At 37.8% G+C, this 12,199-nt stretch overlaps 1 protein-coding gene across 4 annotated transcripts in view; it reads right to left on the bottom strand.

Annotated features, from left to right (window-relative positions):
- Positions 1-12,199, bottom strand: part of CPNE8 (copine 8) — a 239,321-nt gene that overhangs the window by 198,009 nt on the left and 29,113 nt on the right. For all 4 annotated transcript variants that reach the window (XM_077953184.1, XM_077953185.1, XM_077953182.1 and 1 more), the window contains exons 2-3: positions 3,113-3,153; positions 1,636-1,682 (exon numbers count right to left, since the gene is read on the bottom strand). Coding sequence is in view for 2 of the 4 variants with exons in the window: in XM_077953182.1 (XP_077809308.1) it covers positions 1,636-1,682; positions 3,113-3,153 (88 nt within the window). In the remaining 2 variants the exon portion in view is untranslated. The remainder of the gene's footprint in view (positions 1-1,635; positions 1,683-3,112; positions 3,154-12,199) is intronic.

Below are 12,199 nucleotides of genomic sequence, written 5' to 3' on the forward strand. Positions count from 1 at the left end.
ACTACAAAAATTGCAGTTTCATATTTTGGCTAGCAGTTTTAGCTATATTTGAAGCGAAGAAGAAGCAGACATAGGGTAAAGATGATGAGTTTACATTTGATACAGAGTTTGAGGTAAATATTGAACTAAATAGAAATGTGCTGGGCACAGTGGCTCACACCTGTAATCCCAGCACTTTGGGAGGCCAAGGCAGGTGGATCACCTGAGCTCGGGAGTTTGAGACCAGCCTGACTAACATGGAGAAACCCCGTCTCTACTAAAAATACAAAATTAGCCGGGCGTGGTGGCCGCATGCCTGTAATCTCAGCCACTCTGGAGGCTGAGGCAGGAGAATCGCTTGAACCTGGGAGGCAGAAGTTGCAGTGAGTCAAGATCGTGCCATTGCACTCCAGCCTGAGCAACAAGAGCAAAACTCCACCTCAAAAAAAAAAAAAAAAAAAAAAAGTGCAGAAGCAGTTAGATACAATAAACGTGTATCTGTTTATGGACTACTGACCACCAGCCCATTATCAGTAGAAACAAGTTTTAATTATTTTCCCCAGATTTTAAGAATAAATTAAATGATTTATTCTTGCCCTCTACCCAAAATTGAGGCACAGTGGTAAAATGACTGGCAAATGCACTCTGTGGCACAAATAGCACAAACCTCACTAGGGAAATCTAGCCAGAAACTGTAACCTCATTAAAACAATGCACTAACTTCCTGAGATAACTGGCAACTAGAGGCAGATGGAAATGCCTTTTATTTAATATGCCCTCCACCTTCCAATGATCAACCACCCATTTGAATGTGGAGACACTCTAGAAAATAAATTAACAATTCTGTCTCTTCACTTTTGCTTCATTAAACAACATACATTTGTATTAAGAAGCTGAATTTCAACTTTATTTTTAAATATGTAGCAAAAAGTAGGCAATATTTGGTATTAAGCAGCATAATTAAGATCTTTTTTTTTCTTTTTCTTTTTCTTTTTTTGAGATGAGTCTCGCTCTGTCACCCAGGCTGGAGTGCAGTGGCACGATCTCTACTCACTGCAAGCTCTGCCTCCTGGGTTCATGCCATTCTCCTGCCTCAGCCTCCGGAGTAGCTAGAACTACAGGCACCGGTCACCACGCCCAGCTAATTTTTCATTTTTTTTTTTTTTTTTTTTTTCAGTAGAGACGGGGTTTCACTGTGTTAGCCAGGATGGTCTTGATCTCCTGACCTCGTGATCCGCCAGCCTCAGCCTCCCAAAGGGCTGGGATTACAGGTGTGAGCCACCGTGCCCAGCCAATCAAAATCTTTTAAGGTGGCATTTTATAAATATCAGCAGTTGATCTCTAAAAATAAGACTTAACCCACAAACTTAAATTTTGTAAGAAATCATGTCAAGTTGATGGCAACACATTAAATTTATGTTTGGATAAAGGAAGTAGAAATTTCAGGCCTAGAATATTCCACAAGAAGGTCATAAGTCAGCTAAACAATCACTGTTATTAAAAACAAAACACAAAGGTAACTTTCCTAAGATAAAAACAATTCAATCTTTGGGTTGAAAAGGACTTACAGTGAAAAACGGGAAGTATCATCTTGATCAAGTTATAACTTACTATATCTTCAAGTCCAGTGATTCTTTTTTTAAGTTTTAAACTTACCTCTCTCCATTCTTTATTTCCAACTCCTTGTACATATAAGACACAAACTACAAAAGATGAAAAAATACACACATATAAATGTCTTTTATGAAAATCGTATGTGAATGTATACAATTTGGCTTTCAGCTGTTCAAAAGCTACATCAAAAATAAATGCCTAATTCCTAGTCTTACCCTTTCAAAAAAAAAAAAAAAAAAAGGCTAGTAAATCATCAAGTGACTAAAAATTAATTTAACTAAACAGAAAACAAACTATTATGCCAGATCTTTAGAACTTAGTAAGTACTGAGCTTGGCACATAAAATAATACTTGCTAAGGTCTTCATAGATAAATTTTAAAACCATAATTTAAACAATTTGAAATATTTCATTATGTTGTGAAACACAAATCAAGTTCTTCCTAAGATATTTACGGTGTTCAAAGGTATAATAGGAAGGAAAACTTGGGGGCAAGTCACGCTCTACATTTAATATTTTAACTTCCTCCCTCAATATTTGTAAATAGGTAAGAAATCCTGTCAACCAAGAAAGGAATTCCCAAAAGGGAGATTAAGGGCTTTGAGTAAAGATTAAGGGATATGAAGTGTCCCAACCATTTGTCAAATGAGCCCCAGGGATTTTTAATACCCCAATTGCAATGCCTTTTTCCCAATGACTACCTTAAGAATTCTGGTAACTGACAAAAACCTTTCCTCTATAATTCAACCATATTTGTTCACACATTTGTAGAGATAGAGAACTGTTGTATATTCATTTCTAAATATTACAAGATTCGGAAACACATTGATTTATACAGTTCATTCTGCTGTTTTCTAATTCAAACTACCCTTCTCACTTTACAAGTTATCTCTAATTTTCAGTACCTCTAATTAGTAATCACTTTGGTTCATATCAGATGTTACATATTTCACTTGGTTGTAAATTTTATATATCACTTTTATTTTATTTTTCTTTTCTTTTTTTTCCCCAAGAGATGGTGGGGGTGAGGGCAGGTCTCATTATGTAGCCTAGGCTGGTCTCGAGCTCCTGGGCTCAGGAAATCCTCCTGCCTCAGCCTCCCAAAGGGCTGGGATTATAGGCATGAACCACCTTGCCCAACCACCACTTTTATTTAAAAACAAGAAAAAGAAGAAAGAAAAGTATTACTCCATGACTAAAAATAACTTTAAATTATGGCCCATTTGGTTTTCTTTCAAATATAATAATTTCTACCAAATGGCCATAGCATGAGGTTTTAATTTCAAAGTGAACTGTCCCACATTGGAGTCATTTGTATTCTCATTTTATTCTCAAAGTGCTCAGCAAGTCCCTCTTTACCCACAGTACTCCCTGGGGTTGGCTGATGAGTGTGTAGAGCTTGGGACCACTCCCCTGCTGCTTTCTACGCTTTAAAACAAACCTTTAAACAAGAACTATGAGTTTCATACAACTTTTGCAAAATCAAATGATTTTTCAAAAGGCAAGCAATAAATACTTACTTGGATCAGATTTAGAAAATGTGTCTCTGTCAAGAAGATTTCTGTTGAATAAAACAGAAAATGTTAGTTGGATATAAAAGCAAAATATTTATATTTATATAGACACATTAAAATGTATATGTACATAATTGTGTATATATAAACATACACATACACATATGTATGACTAAGTAAACATGTCCTAAGGGTCTGCTTGTATTTATTCAGACTGAACATCACTGGACTCCGAAAATAAAAGTTTTTATTTTCTCAGACTTGCATTCCAGTTAACCAATAACATGACTCCTTACATCCTAAGATTAAAATCTCTTTGAAAGAACTAATTGTTTTAGGTTTCCATTTAATCCTTCATTAAAAATATAAAGGTGTTCGGCCGGGCGCGGTGGCTCACGCCTGTAATCCCAGCACTTTGGGAGGCCGAGGCAGGCGGATCACAAGGTCAGGAGATCGAGACCACAGTGAAACCCCGTCTCTACTAAAAATACAAAAAATTAGCCGGGCTTGGTGGCGGGCGCCTATAGTCCCAGCTACTAGGGAGGCTGAGGTAGGAGAATGGCGTGAACCCGGGAGGCGGAGCTTGCAGTGAGCCGAGATTGTGCCACTGCACTCCCGCCTGGGTGGCAGAGCGAGACTCCGTCTCAAAAAAAAAAAAAAAAAAAAAAAAAAAAAAATATATATATATATATATATAAAAGTGTTCAACAAACTGTGAGTTGCTATTAATGCAAAAATTGTTTGCAGTTCAGAGCACATGATCACATTAATCCATAAAATTAGAATGCAATTGTGAAGCAGCATCTCTTGACATTTGTGTTACATCAACTCTGATGAGTTTTATGTTGCTATTACAGTTTGGGAATTTAAGATGAACATGCAGACCTTGCCTGAAGACTCTTCAGTAAACATGAAAAACATACACAAGGCCATTATTAGCACTTTTTTTTTTCCAGATATTTCTAAAACAGAATAACAATGGAAAATCAAAAATTAGGAAAGCCTGGATTCCTCTGATACCAGTGTACTGCCACCCTCGGTGGTAGTAATACAGTCCTATACTTTATGCTCATAACAATAACCCTGAGTACTCATTAAAAAGTTAAATTCGGTATGCTCTGATCCACAAGGTAGAAAATTATTAGAAAAATTTCCATCTAAAATTAGTTTTTATAAAATTATGATTTAAAGCTATATGCTTTTCTGAAAAACTTGATGACTTAAGGGTTCTAAAAGTTCAAATTTGTGTTTAATAATCATCTTCCATTAATTGGTAATAATTTGGAATAGCTAAATTGCATTCCTATTTGTAATACTTATAATAAAAATCAGGTGTTCAAGCTGTCTTATTTTCCACTAGGACTACTATTCAAGTGCATTTATTTGTAGGGCCCTTGGTATTTGAAAAGTCCCTTTTTCATATGAATCTGGCATCCTTTCTAATTTCAGGTTCTCGAAAGCGATTGCCTCCATTGAATCTCTATGCACTGAAAAAATAAGAACATATTCAACAAAACAATGCAGCACAGACAATGAAATGAGATCATGTCTTGAAATATTCCTAGAAAGGAGAAACATCAGACATATTCACATTTGGAATTAAATCAGACTCGAAGACCACTCGTCAGTAATCATATTAAATTAATCCTTTCTGTCCCCTGAGCAGACACCATGATTCCAGCAATGGTTAGCAAACGGTAAATTAAAACATTTCCATATGAGAAATTACTGTGATATTATATTTATTATACAAAGGTAGTTCTTAAGTGGGAATTCTCCCAATCCTTCCTGTGACTCAAGCTTTTGCTCATTAGGTATCCTAGGAAAATGTTATGCTGTTTCTTTTGGAATTCACAAAAAAACTGAGATGACAGTGCAAAATATTGTGATGTGGCTGCGACTCAAAAACTATGCTATATACGTATTTAACAGAAAACAATGTTGTTTCAATGCCTTACTTATGTAAAAGAAAGAAACTACATGTTTTAACCACAAATATAAAATAAAGGATTTCTATCAACAATAGAACAGATTACTATTCTTTTTTGAGATGAAGTTTCGCTCTTGTTACCCAGGCTGGAGTGCAATGGTGCGATCTCTGTTCATTGCAACCTCTGCCTCCCAGGTTCAAGCGATTCTCCTGCCTCAGCCTCCCAAGTAGCTGGGATTACAGGCATGCACCACCACACCCAGCTAATTTTGTATTTTTAGTAGAGACAGGGTTTCTCCATGTTGGTCAGGCTGGTCTTGAACTCCCGACCTCAGGTGATCCACCCACCTCTGCCTCCCCAAGTGCTAGGATTTCAGGCGTGATCCACCGCGCCCTGCTGAGATTAGTATTCTTAATCACAAACTTTATTTGTCACCTTGTTTCACTCAGCCATTGTGATCCATAACACATAATGGTAACATCAAAAATAAGCCAACAAAAAACCCTTTGTGTAATGAGAAGTAAAAATCTATAAATCTTCATAACATAATCTGAAATTTGCAATTTAACTTTCCAATTATATTTGGTAATAATTTTACCTGTACTTTGGTCATATGCATATAATAGAATAGACTATCTCTGACAGATTGAATTCCCAAAAGACTACTTTACTCAAGCATATATGATTGCGAAGCTGGAAAAGGCAAATATTCTTAGTGATATATACACTGCAAAAAACCAGTGACTGTTAAAATCCATCATTCAGTTTGGATTTATTTTAGGAATAAGAATTTTATCTTCCCAAGATCCTATTAGAAACAAAGCCTAGGCCGGGCGCGGTGGCTCAAGCCTGTAATCCCAGCACTTTGGGAGGCCGAGACGGGCGGATCACGAGGTCAGGAGATCGAGACCATCCTGGCTAACACGGTGAAACCCCATCTCTACTAAAAAATACAAAAAACTAGCCGGGCGAGGTGGCGGGTGCCTGTAGTCCCAGCTACTCGGGAGGCTGAGGCAGGAGAATGGCGTGAACCCGGGAGGCAGAGCTTGCAGTGAGCTGAGATCCGGCCACTGCACTCCAGCCTGGGCGACAGAGCGAGACTCCGTCTCAAAAAAAAAAAAAAAAAAAAAAAAAAAAAAAAAAAAAAAAAGAAACAAAGCCTAGCCGGGCGCGGTGGCTCAAGCCTGTAATCCCAGCACTTTGGGAGGCCGAGACGGGCGGATCACGAGGTCAGGAGATCGAGACCATCCTGGCGAACACCGTGAAACCCCGTCTCTACTAAAAAATACAAAAAACTAGCCGGGCGAGGTGGCGGGCGCCTGTAGTCCCAGCTACTCGGGAGGCTGAGGCAGGAGAATGGCGTAAACCTGGGAGGCGGAGCTTGCAGTGAGCTGAGATCCGGCCACTGCACTCCAGCCCGGGCTACAGAGCGAGACTCCGTCTCAAAAAAAAAAAAAAAAAAAAAGAAACAAAGCCTATTCACATTAAGTAAAATAAGATAGGTATTATTGTGAAGGCCATTTCATAAATTCAGAAACTAAGCTGGGGCTCAGAGAAAGTGAGTAAATGAGTCAGTGTACACAGCCCAGTACAGAATAATCTAACGGTAGCAACCATTCGGAATCTGATGCTTCTGTTCTTTACAAAATACCTCAGTTTCTGGAGAAGTCCAGAAGACTTCTTATTTTCTATGAATACTGGAAATGTCAAAGGTCTCCAATTTTACCTACCACAAGAATATAAAGGAAAATAAATTCTTGTTCATAGACTAGTATAGAGATGCTGCTTATCGAATGAGGAGAGAAAACCAGAATGAGAGGCCAAACCCACCGTACTTTCCATAGAAAAAAATATTTGTTTTATATATATTGCACTTTTAAAAATAAACATAACACACAACCCTCCATGACCAGATTTTATATGAAAAGGCTACGCTTCCCTCCACGGACTTTTCATCTGCTTGAGCTAGGATGCCTGTAACTTTGTTCCTACCATTTTATAACATGATGTTGAACATCAACACTAGGTTAAAAATCCTGAACGTGTCTTTCTATTCTGCAAATCTAGATGTAGCTAATACAAAAGAACAAAATCTTCAAAAGAAATTTTGGAAAAATACAGTGTACGAGTTAGAAAAATTATTTGATGAAACATCTAATCAAAATTATAACCTATAAATTGCCTGAGTCGTTCTAGTATCCACTCATCCTCAAATTTCATTAAAATTCCTAACCTATGAGCTTAAAGGGGGATAACTGAAATAGCATTAACTAAAGCCAAGGCCCAACCAATTTAACTCTAACCTGTAGGAAGAAATACTGTCCGAGGTGTTCAAACCACAGCAACTCCATCTTGAATAGGGGCTGGGTAAAATAAGGATGAGACCTACTAGGCTGCATTCCCAGGAGGTTAAGGCATCCTTAGTCACAGTATAAGGAGACTGACACAAGATGCAGGTCATAAAGACCCTTCTGATAAAACAGGTTGCAGTAAAGAAGCTGGCCCAAACCCACCAAAACCAACATGGCAATGAGGGTGACCTCTGGTCTTCCTCACTGCTACACTCCTACCAGGGCCATGACAGTTTACAAATGCCATGGCAACATCAGGAAGTACTTTATATGTTCTAAAAAGGGGAGGTAAGAATAATCCACCCTTGTGGATATAATCAAGAAATAACCATAAAAATGGGCAACCGGCAGCCCTCGACACTCCTCTGCCTATGGAGTAGCCATTCTTTTGTTCCTTTACTTTCTTAATAAACTTGCTTTCACTTGATTGACTCACCTCGAATTCTTTCTTGGGTAAAATCCAAGAACCCTTTCTTGGGGTCTGGATTGGGACACCTTTCTAGTACATCACTGGGTTAACTGGAGAGGTATATTTTGCATGAAATGTAAAATTAAGAAGCAGATAAGCAGGAATTTAGCAACACCTTTCCAAAACCATCCAAGAGAAAGAATTCCCTGACTCCTCAGCCTTCCTAGTCAATTCTCATCCATATTCATCCTTGAGAACAGGCTACCTTCCCCTAAAGACAATAGTCAGTTAGCTCATCTGATAACCCAGCCCGCTCCGATTTTATGCTCAACAAGCCATCTTCCAAATTTAAGACAGTTTCCCATATAGCAGTTACTGAGTAGCCAACATGAATATCACAGTTGTCTTTACTGTTGTGGGTTTTATTGTCAATTGGCATTCTGAGACCCATACTGAGCAGCCAGCTAGCCTCTTAAAATTGTATCTCACGCTTATCTTTCTCAAACTGGGAAGTAGCAATTCTCTTTCAACTTCAAAGCAAATCTGCAAGTATTTTTCAAGCAAATAATCTATGGCCAAGACCTAACTAAGCACTATCAAAAATAATACAATCTGTATTAAAGGCTTATTTCAAGAAGCCTGAATTTTATTACAGAAATAACTAAACAACAATATAGGATGGTATATAAAATCGCAGTTTATTATAGGGAGAAAACACTGTTTATAGGTGTCAAATTAAACAGTGTCAAATTGATTCAGCTATGATAACAACAACAAAAGCCAGATACAGTAATTAGCTCTTATTCCAACTATTTTTCAAATAATTGATAATATATATATAATGCAAGCGATCTAAATAAATACATATCCTGAAATAAGTACCTTATTGAGACACCCAGGTGGGAGGGGGGTCCCTGGCAAAATTCCAACCAGCCTGTGCACTGGGAGTGCACACTGCAGTGGAGCCATAGTTTGCCCCTTTGCATCAGGGAGGAGCCTGGCCACTCCTCTTCCTGTGTGGAACCTGAGATTCAAATTGCCAGACAGGAAGCACCCCAGCAGGGACTCTGGCTTTACAGAGAGTCTCTGTTTCCCCCTTTTTTCTCCCTTTTTGCCAAATATGTCCCCCATTTTTCTCCCTCCTCGAATTGTCTGTGAGCCTAAATTTTCATGACTGTGGGACAAGGACCCTGTCTTTAGCCAAACTAAGGAAAAAATCCTGCAATATTATTTTTAAAAAGCTAAGTATTTTTTCTATTATATTTATATGTATTAAGGATTTAATAGTAGAAAATAAAAACTTTGAATTCTTCATATGTAAAATGAGCATAACATGATGTATTTAAAGTAAAAAGTGACTCGTGAGTTAATCCTAAAGTTGCAGGCATGCTATTCACTCTTTCCTGCTCAGCAGATAAAATCACCTAATAAATATTCATATTAAAAAATCCTTTAAAAGGGAAACAAATATCATTATCCTTCCACAGATGAAATTTGAAAAAGACAACCTACTTGATATGTATATGAATTTTAAAGTTAATAGTTTCAGAGTAAAGGCAATTTTGCTAAGTTCTAATTAAAAAAAAAAAAAATACAAGATACTTGTTTTAGGGGTTAAGTCCTAAACTTGGAAACATAAAATTAATTCCAAACAGCACTGTGACCAACAGACGTGAAACAACACATTAAAAAATCTACTGCTGTACTTTGAGTGCAATTTTTCTATTTAATTTTCAACAGGAATGGAAATATAGTTTGTAAATAGAGCCCAACAAAAAAAATATTTAATTTTCTATAGGGACAAAAATACAGTTCATAAGTAGAGCCAAACAATGCTTTATCATTTTGCAAACACTGTCCAGAATAAATTTTCCACATGTGGACAGAGACCAATATCTCTGAATCATAGCATCCCCTGCAAATTGCCCTGTGTCAATAAGCAGAATGATTCTGGTTTTAATTAAAATTTTGTAAATTATTAAGGGCCTTTTATTTATCTATTTTTCAGTGTAGTCTCTAGACCACTGATAACCTGCAAAGTCTTAACCAAATATTGCTTAGGCAGCCACAGAAACTAGCACAAGCTTGCACATAAGTGGGGCCTGTTGAATGAAAGAAGAGTTTTAGTCCCCAATCTAAAGCATCATCTTTTTTCACTTTAGGTAAGGTTAGGTGTTTTATTATAGAGAGCAGAGTAGAAGGGGAATCTAGCATTTGGGGCTTTTGCCCTAATAGGTAATCCACTAACTGAAAATCCCTGAGAGTGACAGCATCACTGGAATTATAAGCAAGCCCCATATCATTGAGCCATGCCCACGGCCTTTATTTAGGGCATTATGTTATCTTATGGACCGGAATTAGAAAGTTATTTGTATGTATATGCATTTTTTAATGTACACATACACAAAATGGCTTTCAGAAATTCTGTTTTATGAAGACAAGGAAATCAAAACTTTTTTTGGGCAACTGAAAGCAAGTTTACTCAATTTTTGGAAGTGATTTGAATGTAATGTTTAATTCTGATTCATTCATTCATTCTTTTATTTTATTCACTGAATAAACAATACCCTGCGAAATTTAACATACACATTTCAGGAAAAAATGTATTTCCCAAAACTACAATTTCTATAACAAGAGGAGCCAAACTGTGTACAGGCAAAAAGGAAAGGTTTAGAAATGAAAAAAAAAAAAAAGTCCGGGCACGGTGGCTCACACCTGTAATCCCAGCACTTTGGGAGGCCGAGACGGGTGGATCACGAGGTCAGGATATAGAGACCATCCTGGCTAACACGGTGAAACCCTGTCTCTACTGAAAATACAAAAAGTTAGCTGGGCGAGGTGGCGGGCGCCTGTAGTCCCAGCGACTCGGGAGGCTGAGGCAGGAGAACGGCGTGAACCCAGGCGGCGGAGGTTGCAGTGAGTCGAGATCGCGCCACTGCACTCCAGCCTGGGCGACAGAGCGAGACTCCCTCTCAAAAAAAAAAAAAAAAAGAAAAGAAAAGAAAAAGAAAAAGAAAGAAATATTTTAAAACCGAAACTTATTAAAAAGCCAAACTCAGCCAGAATCTAAGATACCAAGTAATTCTGACAGTTAGGGTCATTGGAAAGTACTTAACAAGATTATCTGGCTTTCAAGAAAGTAAGAATAGACTTTCAGATTTGAAGCTGCACAAATAGATTAAAAATTTCAGTTCAACAGCTTCCTCTGGTAGCCTGAATATACAGCAAGAACTTTATCATAAATGACAGATATTACCCAACAGACACTAGGGATAAAACAAACTTTAAGTTATTTTTCAGTTTCTGCTGAAATTGGTTGTTCAAAGTACTTATTACTACCGTTAAGCTGAAAAGGCCAGTTATAAAATTACAGTTTCAACCTTTGCATGGGTGAATTTGGGTTAGATACTAACAGAAATTTGAGGGAAGGAGAAATAACAGTATAATTATATTCCTTCTGAGGCATTCAACTGTGATTGATATCCTTGGAAATTACTTAAAAAGAAACCTATGCTTTGTCAGAACTTGACATGTCAGAGCTCTGGTTAGCCTGAGATAAACACAAGAACCTACAGGTTTGAAGTAATGAAGGGTTAACTCAGGGTAATGCAAACTTTCAGAAAAAGATACAGAATGCAACTCCTGATTTCAACTGGAAAAGGGAAACATGTTTATGCTTTAAAAACTCTTTTAAAAAAGGAGACTGAGAGCAGGATATGGGTCTTCTTAAAAATCTAAATCTCAGGTACAAAACTAAATTCATTATCTTTCCCCCAATCTTATGGCTCTTGTATTTTCTGTCCTAGTAAATGACAACTGTGAAAGAAAAATAATGGACACCCAAACATATCAGGTCCAAATCCCTGGAACCTGTCAATGTGACCTTATTTGGAAGAGGTCTCTGCAGATGTGATTAAACTATAAATCCTGAGATGAGTAAACTACCCTGGATTCTCTGGAAGGGCCATAAATTCAATCACATATACCATATATAAGAGGAAGGCAGAGGGAGATTTGACACTTACAGAAGAGACAAGACAGTGACAGCACAGAGAGAGTTGTAGATTTTGGCCTTGAAGACAAGAGTGATGCAGTCACAAGCCAAAGCATGCTAGCAACAACCACCAGGAGCTGGAAAAGGCAGAGAATGGATTGTCCACTAGAGCATCTGGAGGGACACCAGCCCTACCAACACCTTGATTTCAGCCCGGCAATACTGATTAAGGATTTCTGGCCTCCAGACCTGTGAGAAAACAAAATTCTGTTCTTTTAAGCCAACAAGGTTGGGGCAATTTATTACAACAGCCACAGGAAACTAATACAGCCAGCAACACTGTCCAACCTCTTCTCCTCCAAGCAAGACGCCTCAGTAACAGTTCATCTTGTCCCCATATCCCAGTTC

This window comes from Macaca mulatta, chromosome 11 (assembly GCF_049350105.2).
Source record: "Macaca mulatta isolate MMU2019108-1 chromosome 11, T2T-MMU8v2.0, whole genome shotgun sequence".
NCBI lineage: Eukaryota > Metazoa > Chordata > Mammalia > Primates > Cercopithecidae > Macaca > Macaca mulatta.